General features: G+C 35.7%; 1 protein-coding gene across 2 annotated transcripts; it reads left to right on the forward strand.

Annotated features, from left to right (window-relative positions):
- Nucleotides 1–17: 17 nt before the first annotated feature.
- Nucleotides 18–22,761, forward strand: LOC142353689 (histone-binding protein RBBP4-B-like). 2 transcript variants are annotated; one of them, XM_075406005.1, is made up of 8 exons: nt 18–152; nt 8,336–8,499; nt 8,792–8,921; nt 9,367–9,707; nt 10,221–10,452; nt 10,822–10,968; nt 18,926–19,167; nt 22,067–22,761. In XM_075406005.1, exons 1-8 carry the CDS (start codon nt 98–100, stop codon nt 22,226–22,228), a joined length of 1,473 nt encoding a protein of 490 aa, XP_075262120.1. In that variant the 5' UTR covers nt 18–97; the 3' UTR covers nt 22,229–22,761. The 2 variants fall into 2 exon arrangements, with proteins under 2 accessions (XP_075262120.1, XP_075262119.1); XM_075406004.1 differs by having other exon boundaries at nt 30–158.
- Nucleotides 22,762–23,272: the final 511 nt, after the last annotated feature.

A 23,272-nucleotide genomic window follows, 5' to 3' on the forward strand; every position in this document is an offset into this window, starting at 1 on the left:
ACGTGAATGTTTTATGGTATTTCAGATTTTGTGCAATATCAGATTTGAATAATTTTAATCATTGATTGATTGATTGATTGATTACATCTGCTACACTATGACTGCAGTTGGTCTTACGAGTGATGCTGCTTCTCGGACCGCTTCGACAGCAGGTATGGGTGAGTTAGGAACCTAAGCGTTAGCTAGATTTTGCCAATATATCCCCTCTCAATTGCTAAGCCTTTTTTTGCAATTATTCAGATCTTGGTTTGTTTGTTCCAGTTGCAAAAGTTTTATACCAAAGCCAACAAACCCCTCGCGCGAGAGCAGTTTGTCAAACGGTAGTCGGTTTCATGTTCTGTTTTGGGCTACTTCGCGTTGTTTCGTGAATTGACCAGAGGGTTAACTAGTTCTGCCAGGATCCACTAAGCAGTTTGAATACCAAGATTGCTCAAGTTTGCTTCAAATATAAAAAGAAAACAGGGGTCACTTTTCTTGGGGGTATATTCTAAGTTTCCAAGTATCTCATGGATAACAATTGCTATTGGCTTCTGGAGAATAATTAAGCTCCTCTAAAATAAATAACATTTGAAAAATGTTTGAAGTTTACCCATTGATGATTTCGGCTCTATGAAAATGAATATACGTCAAATCTTCTAGACCGCTGGGTATCACAATTTTATTCATTCGCCAAATAATGAATTTAGTCATTTGTATTCAGTGGAGATTTTGAGAAGTCAGTAATGCTAAAACTATATGAGAATTGTGTGGTAAAAAGTGTGTGATAACTAATTTCTTGCTAGTTTAGAAAACGTGACTTGTGCGGAGCTTGAGATATAACTGGTGAAATTAGCGGCTCTTGTTAGTGAAATAACTGAATGGTTCGCATTATATTTAATAACAATTTTAAAACAAAGTTTCAAGTTTGTAGCTTATAATCAATGAAATTGGAAACATCAATTTTTTATCCCAGATATTTTTTATCCAAGTTTATTGTTTCCCAGTTGTCTTTTGTTGCTTTTTAAAATTGTTGAAACGACTACAGGAGAGTTTGATTGACCTATCATGATTCTATTCATTATAGTTTGTTGTAACAATTAAGACAGGTATATTGATAGCAGAATGCTTTTGGGTGGATCAAGCTAACTTTTTAAAACATGTGCTAGTCCCAGAGGAGAGCTGTTACTGACCATGTCTCATGAGTTCTCAGATGTAATCCGGAAATCTTGGGTCGGTTTACTATTTACTGTCTACTTAAATCTAGTTTTAAGGCAAACGCCATTGAGTTGAGGCTACAATTTGCTATTGATATACACTGAATGGCGAATGTAAGCCCCCCCCCCCCCCCCCAATTTTATGAAAAAAAAAATGCAATTTGTGAGGCAATTTTACTCTTAAAATCAAATTTCGAACATAATTTTTACACCATTGATCCCCTACACTAGTCTTGTCGGCTACCTATGAAATTCAGTTAAAACCCAACGTTCACTTACCAGAAATCCCAATGTAATGTTTACAAATCTATCCTTCATTGTTAAAAGAAAGTTGTCACAAGATGTGATGTTGTCACAAGATGTGATATCTTTTCAGGTTTGTTCAAATGCGGCTAAGTTTGCACTTGTGTTGAACATTAGAGAAAAGATGATGCATAAATTGTGAACTTGGATGAAGTTTATCAACTTTAGATTGTGTCACGCCCCTATTTCGTCCCTCATAGTTACGTGATTATTTTCCTTTAAATATCCATAAATAAGTGCTTTAATCTAGTTCAATTTCATTTAGTTTCAAGGTCATATATAGCCAGTATTTACCATCTAGGCCTGTAACCCCTAATTTGTTTATGTTTATGAAAAGCAACCGCAGAGTGACAGTTTTACTAGCAAACATATCAAGTGCCTAAATGCCTCAATATTTACTTTTTTGAGTTTCTTGAAGATAAATTCGCATAATTAGTAAATAACTTCATGAGAGATTATGTACTTGGTGAAGTAATTATTCTGATAAAGTAGGTGCTAATACGGAACTTGTTTATGTACTTAACAAACATCAAGAGACGTACAAAAGCCGGAAATTGCCCAACTTGTAGATCAGTAAATATTTGCGAAGGACCAATACAACTCAAGGCACAGTCCTGCGGAACTTACGATCAGCAGAACACCGCAGAAACAGCCTGACTATCAGTTGCTAATAAAACTCAGCAAAAACTCGAACTTCTTATTCTATCATTGAAAACTTTGGCTTTATTTTTCTAATTAAATAATTAATGATTGAACTGGGAATTCTTCCTAAAACTAATAAGTTAAAACAGGCTACATTAGAGTTATAGTATGGCTAAATAAAGCTCTAAAAGCCAAGGCAGCTAGTGGATATATCGCGCATCCGAACCGCTCAATAAAAGGCTATTACTAGCTAAGTTTATTCAAAATATATCCGCTAAAAATCGCACTGTGAAACATCAAAATAAGTCCTTGAAAAATGACAATAATTATTCCAAGTTATCTCTCAAATTTACCTCGCAGATTCATACTCTAAAAATTAGTGCGTAACATGGTGACAGTAGTTATTAACTGTTTTCCAGTTTAAACGAACCGAAACTCTGATTAATTCCTTGATAAATTCGACATTTTCTTTCTTTTCTTCCGCCATTTTCTTCTTTTGCTTTTTCTTCATTACCTTAAGAGCCTCCAATCATCCAGACCAGCATCCAGCACTTCCTTTCCGAGCAAGACGATAATGCAGAAAGCAGTAACAAAGGAAAGAATGAGTGGAAACTGTGTTTGTGTCTCTGTGGACTAAATGCAATAACAATCCAAAAGTGTTTGAGTGGTCAATAACTGGAACAAACTCAACCACAACGGACAAAAACAACACAGGGTATTTGCAAACGAGGATATTGTGAGTAAATAATTTTGTAAAATTTAATTTTGGTGCTTTATTTATGTCATTTTATAAAGAACAAATTCTCCCTGCTATTAATAATGGTCGCGCTTCCCCCAATTTTGTTGAATATATTGAAGGAAATAACATCAACTACACCTATGACAGCAATAAAACACAAGCTCAGATAGTAAGCGCTTTTTCCTCTTCAGCTTATAAATCCATCGTTATTTATGTGCTAGATAAAGATGATAAACGTGTAGCAATTCATTGGACAGCAAAAAGTTTAAATCAGAAATCTCGCAAATTTGGCCTTATCCGTTACAAACTTCAATCAGACAGAGATATTAACCTTGACAACATCATTACTGATTATCAGATAACATCAGAATAAGCTAAATTACTGAAACCATCACTTAAATATTAACTAAAAGAGGGCAAAACAAAAATTTAAACAAAATAATAAAACAAATTTATTTTATTTCCCCACCCAGCTCCGGAGGTTAATGAATCAAACAGTGACTTCGGTCAATTATGCTGTTGCCTATCTGAGTGCAGCTTCCACAAGGCCTGTGCGGTCGTGGTCCCCACGAATTTTCCTAGACTAAGGGGCACTCTTTAGAGGTGAGACTTCGGCGGCCCATACGGCTTCAACGATATAAGTCTGACGATTCGACCAGAGCTTTAGGAATGGGCTTATAAGCTTTATAAGCAGCCCTTCTTTAATATTTGCTGAACGAATGGTTTCAGTAGCTTCTTTTCTGATATTCTTGTGCTATTCATTTAACTGTTTTCTTCTCTTAAAACCCCTTAATCTCTCCATTAAGTTAAGTTTAGTGTGCTACTTAATACTTTAGAACGAAAATAAGACTGATTGAACATTAAGTATATAATCTAATCGGGAAAAAGCAAAATGGCACACTTACAGATCAATATCACGCCTTTTTCTGGATCAGAAACGGACAATTTCAACGAGTTTGAACAACTAATAACAGGTGCAATCGGAGTTGCGGCAATCGCGGCCGCGCAACAAGCGAATTTTCTGCAATTACATTTAAAAGGAGATGCTTTACGATACTTTCTAACGCTACCAGAGGCTACCAGACTAATTTTTGAACATAGTATAACAGCTCTAAGAAATAGATTCACACAAGACGACTTGAGAGAGATCAGAGTAATAAAATTGGAGAACCAAAAGTTTAATCCAAAAACAGACACAGTGAAAAATTTCTTAGTAAAGTTGAGAACAGAAGCAAATAAAGCATATCCAGCACCTGAAATAGTAGTAGCGCCAGCAGGAGCAGGTGATCCTGAAGCCCGTAGATTCGAAAGAGAGACAGCAGCAAGAGAATCTGCCCTTCAGATGTCAGAAAATCGAAAATGAGCAAATAAAGCGCTTCTTTATTAAGTCTATGCTGAATTGGCTTAAGCCTAAGCTGTTAGAAAGGCCAGATACTGATACAATTGATCAATTATGCACCTTAGCTAGCCAACAAATTGCAATTAGGGAGATGTGTAACAGAGAAGAGTACTTTGACGATGGATTTAATGAAATAACCGAATCGAACACAGATAAAATGCTAAAAGCAATAACTGTTATTTCAAATAATCAAAAAGAACTTGAGCAGCAACTTAACAGAAAGTAGCATCTAAAATTGAGCCATCAGAACAAAGCCCAGTACACATTTTTACACCACATTGCCCACAACAAGTCTACAAACAAAGTTATAGACAAAATTTTCGCCCTCAGTTGAAGACGGACTTTTACTGACACTAGCCATTCCCCTAGCCTCTAGCCAGACAGTGTTTGAAGTTTATCGTGCCAATGTTATCCCTATGCCCCAGAAGGACTCTGTAGACGCCTTACAATGGGTGATAGAGGGAGAGTACTTAGCAATCTCCGAAGGACAGATGGAAACTACAGTACTGACAAAAGCCCAGTATGACAACTGTCTTGGATCGCCACGATACCGAATCTGTCATGAGACAATGGAAACCCACCTTGGATTCTCCTCGTGCCTAGCAACCCTCAAGTTTCATCATGCCATTACAGCATTGAAAGTATGTGACACGGAGAAGGTTGTGTTACCCAACCCAGAACGAGCACAGAACCTTTGATACGGAATTTGGCTCTTAACATCAGCTTCAAGTGATTTTACCCTTAGTGAGATTGGTACGGATGAGAATGGCCAAGAGACCAACATTTCTCACAAAGGTTGTAACATCTGGTTAATCACATTAAAATGTGGACATACAATGTTCAGTGACCACATTAAAATTCGAGCTGATTTACAAAGTTGTCAGTATCTTCCCGCGAAGCGAATCAATGTAAAATTGCCAGATCCACTAGAACATTTTATTGACTCAGTTCCAAACATAAACGAACTTCCGAAGCACGAATCAAGCACTGAAGCAAATCTAGACTTATTGAAGAAAGTTAAAACAGAATTCATTTACTCCAATCGAAAGTTATCAACAGAATCAGTTGATGATATAGCGAAGCCTATTACCACTGAAATGAAGTCATTTAAACCAGCACTAATTGACAAACTTGAATCTTACGTTCCTATCAAACTTTCTCCTTCGCTAACAGTTATTGTCTTTATCGGAAATCTAGCTTTACATATTCTCTTCATGTACTTATACCATAAAGTAGCCTTTGTACGACGAATGGTACCAAATTTCATGAAGCTTAACGGAACCAATGTACCGCTAAACCCAGTAGTTTCCGTACCCAAACATCTGAAATCAGACGTAGTCACAACTCTAGCCAAACAACTAAAGCAACCGCCAACAGTCATCTCTCCAGAAGAACTTGGAACCCTCAAACGACAACGACGAAATTCTGCAACATGCCTGCAACTTCTACCATGTCACTCAACACCATGGACCGATTTAACACAGACGATGAACTGGACAACCAAGCTCAATCCCGAGAGGAAAGTATACTTTGAGTTCTTGAAAATCTTATATAGTTTGACAAGTATTATTCTTTTAATCGTTTAAGTTCCTTTCACTTATTAAGTTCTCCTCCTAAGTGCTTTATATAACCAAACTAGTGCTTCAATCCCAGAAATTAACCAGCGCTTTAAACCATTTATTTAGCCAGTTCAAATGTGTTACCCTATTCAAAGTTTAGAGCTATTATTCAGTGAAATAACCATGATTAATTTCAGTGCTAATCTTAACGTGTCCTCTAAACCCTAACTCTATCTTATGTTCTCACTCTTTATTCAACTTTTGCGCATTCTCAACTCTCAAATGTTCCTTCAAAGCCTTTAATCTTGTCTTAACCTTCTCCATTTCAATCTTATCTCAATTTGTCTTAACTTAAACTTTCTTCCTCTTAACTTCCTTAATTGTCTTTAACTTAAATGCTTTCGTTCAAAAACTCTTTTCTCAGAAAACATAAATTGGGTGGCTCCAATAAAAACATATGTTTACTCTTACATTCGTACAGATTATATGTTTTATAGAAAAATTGTAAAACCCCAGTTTCTTCTTAAAATTTTCATGGAAAATTTTCATAAAGTCCGGTAGTGTCACGCCCCTATTTCGTCCCTCATAGTTACGTGACTATTTTCCTTAAATATCCATAAATAAGTGCTTTAATCTAGTTCATATTCATTTAGTTTCTAGGCCATATATAGCCAGTATTTACCATCTAGGCCTGTAACCCCTAATTTGTTTATGTTTATGAAAAGCAACCGCAGAGTGACAGTTTTACTAGCAAACATATCAAGTGCCTAAATGCCTCAATATTTACTTTTTTGAGTTTCTTGAAGATAAATTTGCATAATTAGTAAATAACTTCATGAGAGATTATGTACTTGGTGAAGTAATTATTCTGATAAAGTAGGTGCTAATACGGAACTTGTATATGTACTTAACAAACATCAAGAGACGTACAAAAGCCGGAAATTGCCCAACTTGTAGATCAGTAAATATTTTCGAAGGACCAATACAACTCAAGGCACAGTCCTGCGGAACTTACGATCAGCAGAACACCGGAGAAACAGCCTGACTATCAGTTGCTAATAAAACTCAGCAAAAACTCGAACTTCTTATTCTATCATTGAAAACTTTGGCTTTATTTTTCTAATTAAATAATTAATGATTGAACTGGGAATTCTTCCTAAAACTAATAAGTTAAAACAGGCTACATTAGAGTTATAGTATGGCTAAATAAAGCTCTAAAACCCAAGGCAACTAGTGGATATATCGCGCATCCGAACCGCTCAATAAAAGGCTATTACTAGCTAAGTTTATTCAAAATATATCCGCTAAAAATCGCACTGTGAAACATCAAAATAAGTCCTTGAAAACTGACAATAATTATTCCAAGTTATCTCTCAAATTTACCTCAATAACATCTTTGATTCATACTCTAAAAATTAGTGCGTAACACATTGGAATTTCTTGAAATTGAACGTTTGGGATTTCTGGTGGTTTATATGAATTTCATTGGTAGACGAGAAGACGGTTTATGTCCCAGTTTGATTTTAAGTTGGGTTATAATTGCATTTTAACCCAACATAAAACTAGGGAGTGACAACTTAGTTTGGCCTTTTATTATATAAGGTCAAATGGAAAGGTCTTTATTAAAGAAATGATTAACAAAAGATAATTACATAGCTTGTATTTTTGCAAGCTTTATTCCGAATCTTTCAAATTTTGTTGCTCGGAGTAGTTTTTTCCACAGCTTTTTTTTCAGATTTTAGGAATTTTATGAATTCATTTTTTATTGTTTTTATCAATATTGTCAATTTCGATTCCCAGTAGATAATTTGCCGCATGTTTATGATATTTTGGAACTCTGGGTGATGCTGTGCCAACTTGCACAAGCGACGTCAACTCTCCAAAAATTTATAAGATCAGAAATCACCAACAAAAACCAATTAGATTTAATTAGGACGATGATTATTTAATGATAAACTGTTGTAATCGATTTCAGTTAAATCAATCAAATTATCTTTTCTAAAAGAGTTCCCGAGGCGGCAAATGTTAAAATAGCAAAATTTACCATTATTTTTAAAAATAAAATTTCATTTGATTTCAGCTACTGTACACAAACTTGTGAAAACTTTTTCAAAAGCATTGTCAGCTGCACATGTTGAAGAAAACAGTTGCTATAGCGACTGTTGAAAAAGTCCACATTGACAGCCAAAACTAACATGAAAATTATTAAAGTTCTGCGAAACTATTTTAAACCAGATTCGTACTGTTCAAAAATAGCACCTTACTTTGATAGAGTAATGGCCTAGACTTTGATGTCGTGCCAATTGCTCAATTGCTCGATGTAAGCAAACGGATATATGTTCCTTTACGAAAAACTTTTACGAATCCAATTTTCTTAGAAATGCAAAATCGACCAGATAAACTGAAGTTATTAAGAATCGGAACTTTGGATCGTCAACTTTCACGCTATTAATTAGATTGAAGTACATTGTTCATTCTGAGTGTGCGTTGAATGTTAAAGGAAGTGGTGCCGTATTGGATGAGGCCTCTGAGGAGAGGATAATAAACGAAGAGTACAAGATTTGGAAGAAGAATACACCCTTTTTGTATGACATGATTATGACACATGCGCTAGAGTGGCCCTCTCTCACCTGTCAGTGGATGCCAGATGTCACAACTCACGAGGTCAGTCCAAGTCATGTTTCTGTTTATTAACGCTTATTTTGTTTGAGGAAAACAAGGAAATAATTTAATTTAACTAACATTGAAACAATAGCGAATGAATGTTTATTAATCGCAGCAGGTTCCGCCGCTAATTTTTCTGCGACTTTCACCTTTGAGCAATCCCGACAATTGACGAGCTATTATAATTTTATTTTCATTACGAAGATGTTAATGAGATTGAAAGCTACATTGAGATTAAACTAAAATCCGAATCAAGTCCCTTCTCAATGATTGAATGCTGGGTTTTATTAAGGGTAAGAACTACTCGACGCATCGACTCATTTTGGGAACGCACACAAGTGATGAACACAACCACCTCCTCATTGCCAGCATACAGATTCCTGAAGACGATGTACAGTTTGATGCTAGCCACTACGACGCAGGTAGAATACTCACCTGAAGTTTATAATTACCCTCGAATAAAATTCGAAGCAAACTTTTTAGTCCGGTCTATTCCGACAAATTTTTTCTTGACTGTTTGACTTTTGAGTAGAATTTTACGCCCTTAGCCCTTCGATTTTTGCGTGATCTAAATTGCTCTCTCATTCACAAAGTGAGAAGAGCGCGTCGAATTTGGATTTGTATTTGAATCTTATTAATGGCCTGAATAAGCTCTTATTAGCTATCTTTGTAAACCCCTTGCCTATTGCCAATCCAGTAAAAATACATGCATGCAAAATAGTTGTCCACTGTACACGTATTTTGTATACGCTAACATCAATTTATCCATGAAGCTATGATCTGATCAATTATCCATTAGCTTGACGAGATTATCTAGATAACTTAATGGATTTTAAACTCGTTTATAATCTGTCCTCCTTTTTTCAGATCGTGCCGAGTTTGGTGGTTTCGGCTCAGTGTCTGGTCGTGTGGAGGTTGACATCAAAATCAACCACGAGGGAGAAGTGAACCGTGCACGATACATGCCGCAAAACCCTTCAATCATTGCTACTAAAACCCCTGGGTGTGATGTGTTGATATTTGACTACACTAAGCATCCCAGTAAACCTGATCCCTCGGGCGACGTCAGAGCGGATCTGAGGTTGAAAGGTCACACGAAGGAGGGATATGGACTGTCGTGGAATCCTACCACAGCTGGGAGACTTCTAAGTGCTTCGGACGACCAGACTGTGTGTATGTGGGATATAAATGCTGCACCCAAAGACAAAGTAAGACAGGAACTAATTTCAATGGTGCTCAGAATAAATCAATTTGAATCGATTTGAAATTATAGTGATTAATGGGTTTAGAGTACAATGGAGATTTCGCAGCAGATCATTTTTATTATCAGTATTTTTTATAGTATAGAATATCTTTGCAATGTAAGCTGTTGCGTTGTGTTTATTCAGTGTCTATTCTAAGCTATGTTTGGTTACTTCAATTGTGGCATATATCAACCCGTAATAATGAGAATTTAGATTTGAGGCCCGGATAACTGACGGTATACCTAAAAATGAAGATTTCCCCTGAAGATTTTTTTACTGTTGGTAAATTTTTGGGGGAATTATCAGAGTTGTATTGCCAATCAAAATTAATTTGTCTTGCCAATCAAGGCCAGTATGGTATTGGCTATACGTAAAATAAAAAATGGTTGCGTGAAACTCTCTGTAAATTTCTGCTCCGTTATCGATTTTACAGAGCCAACGTTTCATTTTGGAAATGGATCTTTTAATTTGTTTCAGAAATCAACGTTAGAAGTACACACAATTTTCTCAGCACACCAAGCTGTGGTGGAAGATGTGTGTTGGCACGCTTCACACGAGAATATCTTCGGATCAGTGGGGGATGACATGCGAGTGATGGTGTGGGACACGAGGAATGCAAACAACAAGCCCACCCACAACTTCCAGGGTCATCAGGCTGAGATCAACTGCATCTCCTTCAACCCCTCGTGCGACTACCTATTCGCAACAGGTAATCTCTATGAAGCTTACTATGATATGCATAACCTATGTTGCGTATGTATGATGAATGTTACATGGAAATTATGAAGGACTGTACTACCGCTTATTGATTCTGTGAAGCAACAGCTTAGCGCAGAATTATTACAGTTCATACCATAAAAGCGAGGTGACAATTTTAATGGTTTGAAGCGACTATTTCTCACAATGCTTTGAGTAAAGTGAGAAAATTGCATTTTAAAATACAAGGAGAGAACGATGTTACGCATATATGAACTTTATTGTATCTCATTTTTCGTCGCATTTACGACAGTATAATTTAACACCTAAAAAGTATTTTGTCACAAGTATATATAAATGGGGTTGGACTGATGATATTCAGGATCTGCTGACAAGACAGTGGCTCTTTGGGACATGAGAAATCTGAAGAGTAAGCTGCACTCTTTCCAGAGCCACAGAGATGAGATATTCCAGGTGCAGTGGTCACAACACAACGAGACCATCCTCGCTTCATCTGGCACCGACAGACGTAAGTCACTCTCAGAGCTCACTTCATGACCAAATAACGTTCAACGTGTCTTTGTTGTAGGTAAAATCCTAATACACCGCACAAGGTTATGCCTCAATATGATTAAAATTATGTTTGGAGCTCTTAAATTATTTGTGAGTCTCATTTGACTTTTCGAAAACAGCTTCCTGTCTGAGTCGCTACAATAGTAAGATTTTTAATTAATTGAAGATTTAAAATCTTGGTTAGCTAATATTATTCCAATTTAATCTACAGGTTAATTGGAAGTACGTTGTAATGCATATTCCTTTGACGTTGGTTACGAAGTCTTCGATTAAAACTGACTAACTGTTGAATATCTTCTCTTCAATAGCCGCAAAGCGATAACTGGGGCTCTTATTGGCCTTCTCTTGCATTTTTTTTCAATTCAAAGAAATTGAATTGTATTGGGGCACTGTCTTTTTTACGACTCGAAGAGGAGTATTGGACAGGTGTCTTTAATAGCCGTCTTCAGCTTCTCTGCCGGCTATTGTTGCGCCTCTATTATTTTTACTTCCTCAAATAACAATTTGTTTCCCTTAACCTTAGTTCACTGCTTGTTCAGCATTTGGAATGAAATCTTTGACTTCTCTAGGCTAGTTTCATTCTTCATTGATTTTGATACTAGCTCTTGTCTCCACTCAACAAGAAGCTGAAGTATGTCTAACAGCAAAATGAAATCAAAATAGTTCATACTTTAAGATTTTTTTGTACATCAATTTTTTCGATTTCTTCTGCTCTGGCAGTCCTAATCGAGGTTATGGGAATCAATGATGGCTATTTTCCGGCAATCTGCTGTGCATGTTTTTGAGACAGCGACAAATTGAGGTGTGAAAAAGTTTCTCGAAGCGAGCGAAATTTTTTATATCACGTGTTTTTCTAGCAGTTTTTTATTTTACCTATTTTTTGAGTAATCAAGTTGAATGGAATATATTAATGGTTTTAAGGCTGCTATGATAGTTTTGAGACTCTTTGTTAATTAAAACGAATTTAACAAATTTTTGAGTATTTTGCCGATTTGAGGTCTTTTGTCATTTTTGGACCTTTGTTTTGTTTTATTGCTTTCTTTGGGAGGAGGTATTGTCTGGAGGTGCTACCTATAGCTATCGATGGAGTGCGGCTTCGTTGGTAGAAAACAGTGTTTTATCGAGAAGTTTGACAATATGTTTTTTGTTCATTTCGTGCTGGTTTCCAGTTCTAAATTCTGTAATTTTGTCGAGCCTATAATGGCTTTCCTGTTGTTTTTTGAACAGTTTTTAGGTCTCGGATTTTTTTAGGAAATAGATTTTCTCTATATGCGCTTCTATTATATTTTATATAGATATAATTGATTTTTAATTGCTCTTGAACGTAGTTCATAGCAATTATTGTAAGCGTGTTTTTTATGCAAAATTTTTGCTTGACAATTTTGACTTTTAGAGTTGTTTTTACGCCCTTGACTTTTTGCGTTTCTCGTGATCTAAAACTCTCTCTCAATCACAATTTCAAGCAGCTGAACTCAATTGGTGGCAATTTAATACTAAAAGTCAAATGAAAAGTGCGCCAAAACTGGTGCCATTTTTACTTTAAATCTTAATAGTGGTATATGTTAACCTCTAATGTAGTTATTTGAAGCCCACTATTGAACTTCTTAGTCCCATTTAGGCTCCCTATCCCTCCCTCCTCGACTGAAGCAGGCTGCAACTGACTAAAGGTCTCACTAGTCGTTCGAGAGCAATTCTTACGACGTTTAGTCGGTTATGTTTTTCTTTTATTTTCTTGGTTCCGTTGGGTTTGTGCTAAATATTTTATTAATTGATATAGCTTTTAGATGCTTTAGATTGCTTTTCAAAGCTAATTCAGTCTTTTAACATTCAATAATTTTTGAAAGCTTTTTTAGTGGACACAACTCTTCGAGTTGTTTCTTGAATTCTTCCCAGTTTTTAAGAACTGTTCACACAATTCCCTGGTTTTGAAGTCAAATTGGCCAGGTTTTATGGGTGTACGTTGTACTGCAAATTCATTTGGTGTTGATAACGTCTACAAGGTATTTGATTAAAACTGACTAAGTGTTGAATATATATGCGATAGCTGGGGCTCTTATTGGCCTTCTTGGATTTTATTTAGTCCAAAGAATTTGAATTATTGTGCACTGTCTGTTTTATGACTCGAAGAGGAGTGTTGGACAGGTGTCTTTAATAGCCGTCTTCAGCTTCTCTGCCGGCTATTATTGCGCCTCTATTATTTTTACTTCCTCTAATAACAATTTGTTTCCCTTAACCTTAGTTCACTGCTTGTTCAACATTTGGAATGAAATCTTTGACTTCTCTAGGCTAGTTTCATTCTTCAGTGATTTTGATACTAGCTCTTGTCTCCACTCAACAAGAATCTGAAGTATGTCTAACAGCAAAATGAAATCAAAATAGTTCGTACTTTAAGATTTTTTTGTACATCAATTTTTTCGATTTCTGCTCTGGCAGTCCTAATCGGGGTTATGGGAATCAATGATGGCTATTTTCCGCCAATCTGCTGTGCATGTTTTTGATACAGCGACAAATTGAAATGTGAAAAAGTTTCTCGAAGCGAGCGAAATTTTTTATATCACGTGTATTTTTCTAGCGGTTCTTTTATTTTACCTATTTTTTGAGTAATCAAGTTGAATGGAATATTTTAATGGTTTTAAGGCTGCTTTGATAGTTTTGAGACTCTTTGTTAATTAAAACTAATATAACAAATTTTTGAGTATTTTGCCGATTTGTAGGTCTTTTGACTTTTTTGGACCTTTGTTTTGTTTTATTGCTTTCTTTGGGAGGAGGTATTGTCTGGATGTGCTACCTATAGCTATCGATGGAGTACGGCTTCGTTGGTAGAAAACAGTGTTTTATCGAGAAGTTTGACAATATGTTTTTTGTTCATTTCGTGCTGGTTTCCAGTTGTTCTAAATTCTGTAATTTTGTCGAGCCTATAATGGCTTTCCTGTTGTTGTTTGAACAGTTTTTAGGTCTCGGATTTTTTTAGCAAATAGATTTTCTCTATATGCGCTTCTATTATATTTTATATAGACATAATTGATTTTTAATTGCTCTTGAACGTAGTTCATAGCAATTATTGTAAGCGTGTGTGTTTTTTTTATGCAAAATTTTTGCTTGACAGTTTTGACTTTTAGAGTGACTTTTACGCCCTTGACTTTTTGCGTTTCGCGTGATCTAAAACTCTCTCCCAATCACAATTTCAAGCAGCTGAACTCAATTGGTGGCAATTTAATACTAAAAGTCAACTGAAAAGTGCGCCAAAACTGGTGCCATTTTTTACTTTAAATCTTAATAGTGGTATATGTTAACCTCTGATGTAGTTATTTGAAGCCCACTATTGAACTTCTTAGTCCCATTTAGGCTCCCTATCCCTCCCTCCCCCGACTGAAGCAGGCTGCAACTGATTAGAGCTCCCACTAGTCGTTCGAGAGCAATTCTTACGACGTTTAGTCGGTTATGTTTTTCTTTTGTTTTCTTGGTTCCGTTGGGTTTGTGCTAAATATTTTATTAATTGATATAGCTTTTAGATGCTTTAGATTGCTTTTCAAAGCTAATTCAGTCTTTTAACATTCATTAATTTTTGAAAGCTTTTTTAGTGGACACAACTCTTCGAGTTGTTTCTTGAATTTTCCCCAGTTTTTAAGAACTGTTCACACAATTCCATGGTTTTGAAGTCAAACTGGCCAGGTTTTATGGGTGTACGTTGTACTGCAAATTCATTTGGTGTTGATAACGTCTACAAACTCTTTGATTAAAACTGACTAAGTGTTGAATATATATGCGATAGCTGGGGCTCTTATTGGCCTTCTCTTGGATTTTATTTACAGTTCAAAGAATTTGATTTGTATTGTGCACTGTCTTTTTTGTTACTCGAAGAGGAGTGTTGGACAGGTGTCTTTAATAGCCGTCTTCAGCTTCTCTGCCGGCTTTTATTGCGCCTCTATTATTTTTACTTCCTCAAATAACAATTTGTTTCCCTTAACGTAGTTCACTGCTTGTTCAACATTTGGAATGAAATCTTTGACTTCTCTAGGCTAGTTTCATTCTTCATTGATTTTGATACTAGCTCTTGTCTCCACTCAACAAGAAGCTGAAGTATGTCTAACAGCAAAATGAAATCAAAATAGTTCGTACTTTAAGATTTTTTTGTACATCAATTTTTTCGTTTTTTTCTGCTCTGGCAGTCCTAATCGGGGTTATGGGAATCAATGATGGCTATTTTCCGGCAATCTGCTGTGCATGCTTTTGAGACAGCGACAAATTGAGGTGTGAAAAAGTTTCTCGAAGCGAGCGAAATTTTTTTTATATCACATGTATTTTTCTAGCAGTTTTTTTTATTTTACCTATTTTTTGAGTAATCAAGTTGAATGGAATATATTAATGGTTTTAAGGCTGCTTTGATAGTTTTGAGACTCTTTGTTAATTAAAACGAATATAACAAATTTTTTGCCGATTTGTAGGTCTTTTGTCTTTTTTGGACCTTTGTTTTGTTTTATTGCTTTCTTTGGGAGGAGGTATTGTCTGGAGGTGCTACCTATAGCTATCGATGGAGTGCGGCTTCCACAAATTGAGGTGTGAAAAAGTTTCTCGAAGCGAGCGAAATTTTTTATCACATGTATTTTTCTAGCAGTTTTTTTATTTTACCTGTTTTTTGAGTAATCAAGTTGAATGGAATATATTAATGGTTTTAAGGCTGCTTTGATAGTTTTGAGACTCTTTGTTAATTAAAACGAATATAACAAATTTTTTGCCGATTTGTAGGTCTTTTGTCTTTTTTGGACCTTTGTTTTGTTTTATTGCTTTCTTTGGGAGGAGGTATTGTCTGGAGGTGCTACCTATAGCTATCGATGGAGTGCGGCTTCGTTGGTAGAAAACAGTTTTTATCGAGAAGTTTGACAATATGTTTTTTGTTCATTTCGTGCTGGTTTCCAGTTGTTCTAAATTCTGTAATTTTGTCGAGCCTATAATGGCTTTCCTGTTGTTGTTTGAACAGTTTTTAGGTCTCGGATTTTTTTAGGAAATAGATTTTCTCTATATGCGCTTCTATTATATTTTATATAGATATAATTGATTTTTAATTGCTCTTGAACGTAGTTCATAGCAATTATTGTAAGCGTGTGTTTTTTATGCAAAATTTTTGCTTGACAATTTTGACTTTTAGAGTGACTTTTACGCCCTTGACTTTTTGCGTTTCGCGTGATCTAAAACTCTCTCTCAATCACTAAAAGTCAAATGAAAAGTGAGCCAAAACTGGTGCCATTTTTTACTTTAAATCTTAATAGTGGTATAGGTTAACCTCTAATGTAGTTATTTGAAGCCCACTATTGAACTTCTTAGTCCCATTTAGGCTCCCTATCCCTCCCTCCCCTGACTGAAGCAGGCTGCAACTGATTAGAGCTCCCACTAGTCGTTCGAGAGCAATTCTTACGACGTTTAGTCGGTTATGTTTTTCTTTTATTTTCTTGGTTCCGTTGGGTTTGTGCTAAATATTTTATTAATTGATATAACTTTTAGATGCTTTAGATTGCTTTTCAAAGCTAATTCAGTCTTTTAACATTCAATAATTTTTGAAAGCTTTTTTGGTGGACACGACTCTTCGAGTTGTTTCTTGAATTCTTCCCAGTTTTTAAGAACTGTTCACACAATTCCATGGTTTTGAAGTCAAATTGGCCAGGTTTTATGCGTGTACGTTGTACTGCAAATTCATTTGGTGTTGATAACGTCTACAAAGTCTTTGATTAAAACTGACTAAGTGTTGAATATATATGCGATAGCTGGGGCTCTTCTCTTGCATTTTATTTACAGTTCAAAGAATTTGAATTATATTGTGCACTGTCTTTTTTATGACTCGAAGAGGAGTGTTGGACAAATTTCATTTCGTCATCAAACTTACTGGAGTGAGTTTTGAAGCAGGAAATGGCACGCGCAAAAAGTTGGAGTGATTTGAGTGTTGTACGAAATCATAGGGAAGCGATAGTGAAGCAAAATCAAAGTGGTTTTGTTCTTATCGCTGTCTAATAGTTGCCCTCATCTTTTCAGCAGGCTACTATAGGGCTTTTTTAACTCGTTATTTTAAAACAGTTTTTTCCTGCTGTTTTTTATTTCGTCGCCAAGATTTTTTACGATTATATGACGTCACAATCACTTGAAATCTGCTTTCGTTCACGCAATTTCAATGAATTGCGCGCGAGAGGTCTTTTTTAACTTCGTGTCGCAAAAATTTTGTTCGTTTTACCTCGTTTGGCTGCTTTTTCGACTTTTTGCAAGAAATCTTTGACTTCTGTTGGCTATATTCATTCTTCACTCGTTCTGCTCGAAGTGCTCTCAAACGCCAGTTGCTCCACAAAGCAATCTAAAGTGAACAGAATCAGTATCAAAACACGAAGTCACAATCAGAAAAGAACTTAAAAGAAAAAATAGAAACGGGATAAACCGGAAAGACAAATTTTAGATGCTGGCTACTTGAACTTTGTTCTCATTAGTCTTAGTTACCAGCTCTAATGCTTATTGGTTTTGTTACTAGCCCTTGTATACTCTCAACCAGAAGCGGAAAAATGTCTAACAGCAAAACGCTTGTGTACAGCAATAATTTTGTCTATTTTTTTCAGTCAATCCGAATGGTGTTTATGGAAATCAACGGCGGCTATTTTCTGACAACCTGAATTTTCGCAAAGATTTCACGAAGCGAGGGGCGATTTGTTTTATCATGTGCGGCTTTTTTAAGCGGTTTTTTGTATTATCTTTTTTTGAGTAATGGAGTTTAATGGAAAGAGTACTATTGCTTGTTGACGTAATTATCTACCAATTGAGTACAGCTTTGTTGGTATAAAAGAGTTATTTTAAAACAGTTTTTTACTGCTGTTTTTTTATTTCGTCGCCAAGATTTTTTACGATTATATGACGTCACAATCACTTGAAATCTGCTTTCGTTCACGCAATTTCAATGAATTGCGTGCGAGAGGTCTTTTTTAACTTCGTGTCGCAAAAATTTTGTTCGTTTTACCTCGTTTGGCTGCTTTTTCGACTTTTTGCAAGAAATCTTTGACTTCTCTTGGCTATATTCATTCTTCACTCGTTCTGCTCGGAGTGCTCTCAAACGCCAGTTGCTCCACAAAGCAATCTAAAGTGAACAGAATCAGTATCAAAACACGAAGTCACAATCAGAAAAGAACTTAAAAGAAAAAATAGAAACGGGATAAACCGGAAAGACAAATTTTAGATGCTGGCTACTTGAACTTTGTTCTCATTAGTCTTAGTTACAAGCTCTAATGCTTATTGGTTTTGTTACTAGCCCTTGTATACTCTCAACCAGAAGCGGAGGAAAAATGTCTAACAGCAAAACGCTTGTGTACAGCAATAACTTTTTCCATTTTTTTCAGCCAATCCTAATGGTGTTTATGGAAATCAATGGCGGCAATTTTCTGACAACCTGAATTTTCGCAAAGTTTTCTAGAAGCGAGGGGCGATTTTTTTAATCGGTTTTTTGTATTACCTTTTTTGAGTAATGGAGTTTAATGGAATATAGTAATGGTTTTAGGGCTGTTTTGATAGTATGTAGGGAAATTTTTGTTAATTAATGAGTTGTTAGCAAATGAGTTTTTCAGTTATCTTGCGGATTTCAGCTTTTTTGTCTCATTTCGATCTTTATTTTTTGCTTCGTTTGGAAGCTGGAAAGAGTACTATTGCTTGTTGACGTAATTATCTACCAATTGAGTACAGCTTTGTTGGTATAAAAGAGTTGTTATTTTAAAACAGTTTTTTCCTGCTGTTTTTTATTTCGTCGCCAAGATTTTTTACGATTATATGACGTCACAATCACTTGAAATCTGCTTTCGTTCACGCAAATTCAATGAATTGCTTGCGAGAGGTCATTTTCACTCTGAGTGGAGCGAGTTAAAAACAAATTAAACAGCAGAATTTTTTCTCAGGAGTGAACGTGTGGGACTTGAGTAGAATCGGAGATGAGCAGACTCCTGAAGACGCAGAGGACGGACCCCCTGAGTTGATGTTCATCCATGCCGGACACACAGCCAAGATCTCAGACTTTTGCTGGAGCAGTCAAGAGCCATGGACTCTCTGCTCTGTCTCAGAGGATAACATTCTCCATGTGTGGCAAATGGCTGAGAATATTTACTATGAAGAGGAGGAAGAAGAGGCTGACGAGGAACAGGTTTGATTATTATATTTGTCAGTGTGAATAACGTAATTATCTTAACAGATTGTGTTCAGAATCTTGCGTTCATATTGTGAGAATAGCATAAGATGGCGTCGATATTGTTTAACTACAGAGGGCTGAACGTAATTTCTGAACCACCACTTGGTAGAATATTTGAAATTGATCATATACGTCCTTTTTGTGGTACATATCAATCGCAATAGCTGTTTACATTAAATGGGCGACACCAATTAATATCGATATAAGACGCGCATCCAAGTCTGATTGACCCAACGTTATCAGGGGTTGTTATCAGCATCTTATTTTCTCATACAAGTTATGCATTAATTTTTGTTCCTGTCAGCTTTCCTGGGCCATTTTTTGTTAGCCTCTCAACGGCTATTATTTAGGCGCTCTCCTTTGTACAATTCAAAGAATTTAAAGTGTATTGGGGCGCTGTCTTTTTACGACTCGAAGAGGAGTATTGGTGGAGCGTCTTTTTTGATCGATAATTTTTTGGAGTGTATTTAAAACAGGATGTAAAAGTCAATGCCGCACGTGAAAACTAAGTGTTTACGCCAAACAGCTGAACGAATTGAAGAAAATAGAGAGTGATTTTCGTTCATATAGCGTTTTTGAGAGAGCGACAAAAGTAGGTGTAAAAAAAATTTTGCTAAGCGAGCTAGATATTTTGATCACATGCGGCTTTTTCGAAGCAGTTTTTGAATTTTAACTTTACTTTTTTAGGTTAAAGGGGTTTTCTAAACCAAAGTAACAAGTAATTATACGTTTGGGAGCATTTTTGACCATCTCAAATTGTATATGAGCGTTTTATATGCAATCTTGAGCTATTTTTGTGATTTCGCCGTTTTAGACGATTTTCAGTGGTTTTTGTCCTACTTTTCATGTTTTCAGTATCTGGGGTTACACTTTAGGTTGAAATTAGCGTCTCCGTTGGTTTTTGTGGCCTTTCAATCTCGGCAGTATTAGGTTAATTTTTGCTTTAAGAAGCTTAAATAGTTCAATTTGGAAGCTTGATTTTTTCGCTTAATTTTTCTGTTTTTTGAATATTTTGCCTTATTCGTCGGTTTTTCTGCCTTTCACAATAAAGGTTTCATGTCTAACCGTTTAGTTACAGTTGTTCAGGGGTTATGGTACTAAGCGGAAACGATTAAAGTTTGATTGCACATATTTTCATAAACAAAATCGATCTTTTCTTTCGTTTTTGTAAATTTTTGTTATTGTTCGGGTTTTACAATGCATTTGGGTGTTGCCTAGGTGCTCAATAAATCCTTTAAGGTTTGTTAAAAACAGTTATTGATAATTTGCAATTTTCAGAAAATATTTTTAAAGAAAATTAACAGATTTTTTTAGTTTTGTTTAACTATTTCTTTTTGCTCGATTTTTCTCTTTTTTAGAGATGAATATTTCGTAATATCAACCTATCGATAGTCAGTTTTTGATTTAAATTAAAATATAGTAGGCAATTTATCATATACAATGCTCCTGGAGTCGCAACTTATACAAAACATTTCATAAATTGCTTTGGGTTGGCTGGTGTAAGTAGTTTTATACTTCGGGTCGATTCCGGCTATGTTTTTTTCAAAGATCTGTTCACACATTTTCATGATTTTTGAAGTCAATTTGGAAAGGTGATTTTGGTCACGCCGAAACATGAAAGGGAGCGAAAAACGGAGAGGTTTTGTGGTGAGATTTTTTCCCAATCTGTCAAAATAGAGCTAAGAAAACGGTTCAATTTTTTGACCCACGACTTACCTCACTTAGTGTTTCAACTGAATGGATTTTAAGTCCTTTCACGCTTTAACTTACCCAATGTATTGAATACGGACAATGGTAGCCAGGTAAGTGATAGTGCATTAGGTTATCAAATTTTATTAGACCTCAATTTTACTGTTAAAGAAAATGAACAATAAAGTTAGGCTCGATCACTAATTTTGAAAGTTGATCAAGCAAGAAGTCATTATTTCATACTTTTTCAAGCGTCCCATTTTTTTCAAGATTTCACTTTTCATATCAGACTAGAATTTGAACTTAATCAGTTTTTCGCTCACTTTTCACACTTGTCTCGAAGAATTCAACCTCACAAAATGGTATAAAATGAGCTATCAACTCAGCAACTTTCTCGGAAAAAATTCTTGGAAGCCTTAAGCCATGTTTCTTGGAAATTTTTATTGGAGCCAAATTTTTTTCTCATGAGACAAAGCGTACACTTTTCAAAGATAATGAAAGGGGATAATTGAAAACCGGAAACAGTCACAAAATAGAACAACTTCGGCAAAGAGGACTTTTTCAAGGTCTATAATTGAGTCAACATGAAGAATTTTTTTAAATAATGTGCTCATTTTTCTAAAAAACCACAAAGAGTGACAATAAGAGTGACAAAACAGAGCCGGCTGACGAACTCTGCGATCCATTCGCTCCTACAATAATATCAAGGAATTCAGAAAAAAATATTGTTTGGGTTGAACGATTATTCAATTTTTGGAGTGATTCGCTGCACGAGAATTGCAATGTTACTATAAATTTCAATTGAATTCTCTCTTTGAGTTTTGAATGGCGAAATTGGGGTCTAAATAAGTTAGAGTGTAGTCCTGAGAAGCCTTCGGCAATTCAAGAGTATAGTTCTGGTAACCCTAAGGCAATTAGGCTTTGGGCTCTAATTGCCTTAGCTTCCCAGAACTATACTCTAACATCTACTTAGAGCGATAGTTTATCAGAACCCGTAAGTATTCTTCTGCAGGTAGACGACAGTCGTTGAAATATTTGGTCAGCGGTCAATCATGCGTGACGCACTTATTGGGTTCTTCAAAAACTTCTCATAAATTTTATTAGATCGAGTTTTTGTATACAGGCGCAGTAAATGTTCACCTAGTACTTATAATATCGGCTGCAGGTTGACGGTGACAATGCATCAACAGAAGAGGCTACAGCACCAGATGGAACAGAAGCTACTCAGGCTAAAAGACCGAAATCAAATGGGGTAGATGACAGTGAGAAAATGGATTGCAATGAAACGTCAACTACTGCTAATAATGCCACCACAGCTGCTAGTTGAAACTGAACTTTTTTCAGAAACTGTTTTCTCTGTTTAAAATGTGAATAGTACCACCTCTGCCTTTTACTCTTTGAAAAATTTCCCCTTGGTGTGATCAAAATAGAATTTGCATTTATTAGTGGTTCATAACAACTGTGCTAAAAAGCGAAACAAATTTAGCACTGTTTACTAAGAAGTGCGAATGTTAAGTAAACTAATCATTTGACTACTCGAAGGAGGAGTGATAAAACAAGTTTTAAAACAAAGCAACAGTTCTTTGGAAATGAAATTTATTTTGCATTATGTAAAGCGGATCCATTGTACGCGTGGAGATTACAGACGCTGCGTAAGAGGTGATGCTAATAAAGTGACATTTAATTTTTGCTGATTTGTGTAGATGTGGCTACTGATACAATAATTTTGAGCAGTATAATTGTTGGCTACTTCGTTGATAGTTCTAATTATTTTGAAAAAACATTGAGTGACTTTAATTTGTAGCTTTGTTTTGTTTTTGCTGATCTGCGTTTTAGTAATTCCTTAACTTTTGGATTGGATGTTTTTTCAATAGCACATATTTTGAGGACAGTTTTCTGTTTGCATCGCTTTCGCTATCTGAGTACGTACCAGACTATTGCTTTTTGACTCCTTGAGATTTTAATGGAATGCAAAGATATCGAAAAGTTGTTCAAAACTATAAGCAATGAGTACGCAAACTAGTAGAATGGGCTTATTAATTGCTCGTCGATTTCTTGTCTCACCTTTTTTTGGACTTAAAAAGAGGATATACTGGTACAGACTGAGGGCAATAAGTCTGTTTTATAATCGTGAGCTCAGCCACACTAAGTATACGTTTCGCCAAAACATGAGATAAATTGATGTTTTGCAGCTCAATTTTGAAGTTTTGACCCCACTATTTTTTATTGCAGTACCACCGACCTTGTCAGCCGTTTGAAAGCGATTTGCCCTGCGTTGGCCAGTAACGTTTTCACAAATGGATTGACTTTTACTTTCATGTACCTAAAATTGACCAACCATAAACACTTTAGCCAATGTGTCTCAAGGAAA

Source organism: Convolutriloba macropyga, chromosome 14 (assembly GCF_964194025.1).
Source record: "Convolutriloba macropyga chromosome 14, txConMacr16.3, whole genome shotgun sequence".
In the NCBI taxonomy this organism is placed as follows: domain Eukaryota; kingdom Metazoa; phylum Xenacoelomorpha; order Acoela; family Convolutidae; genus Convolutriloba; species Convolutriloba macropyga.

Bases quoted from the DNA above. Each gene is read 5' to 3' on its own strand.
- LOC142353689 (XM_075406004.1), top strand. From the start codon at position 98: ATGACTGCAGTTGGTCTTACGAGTGATGCTGCTTCTCGGACCGCTTCG. The intron at 8,922-9,366 runs GTAGAATACTCA...TCCTTTTTTCAG, and splicing joins TGCTAGCCACTACGACGCAG to ATCGTGCCGAGTTTGGTGGT. The intron at 10,969-18,925 runs GTAAGTCACTCT...ATTTTTTCTCAG, and splicing joins TTCATCTGGCACCGACAGAC to GAGTGAACGTGTGGGACTTG.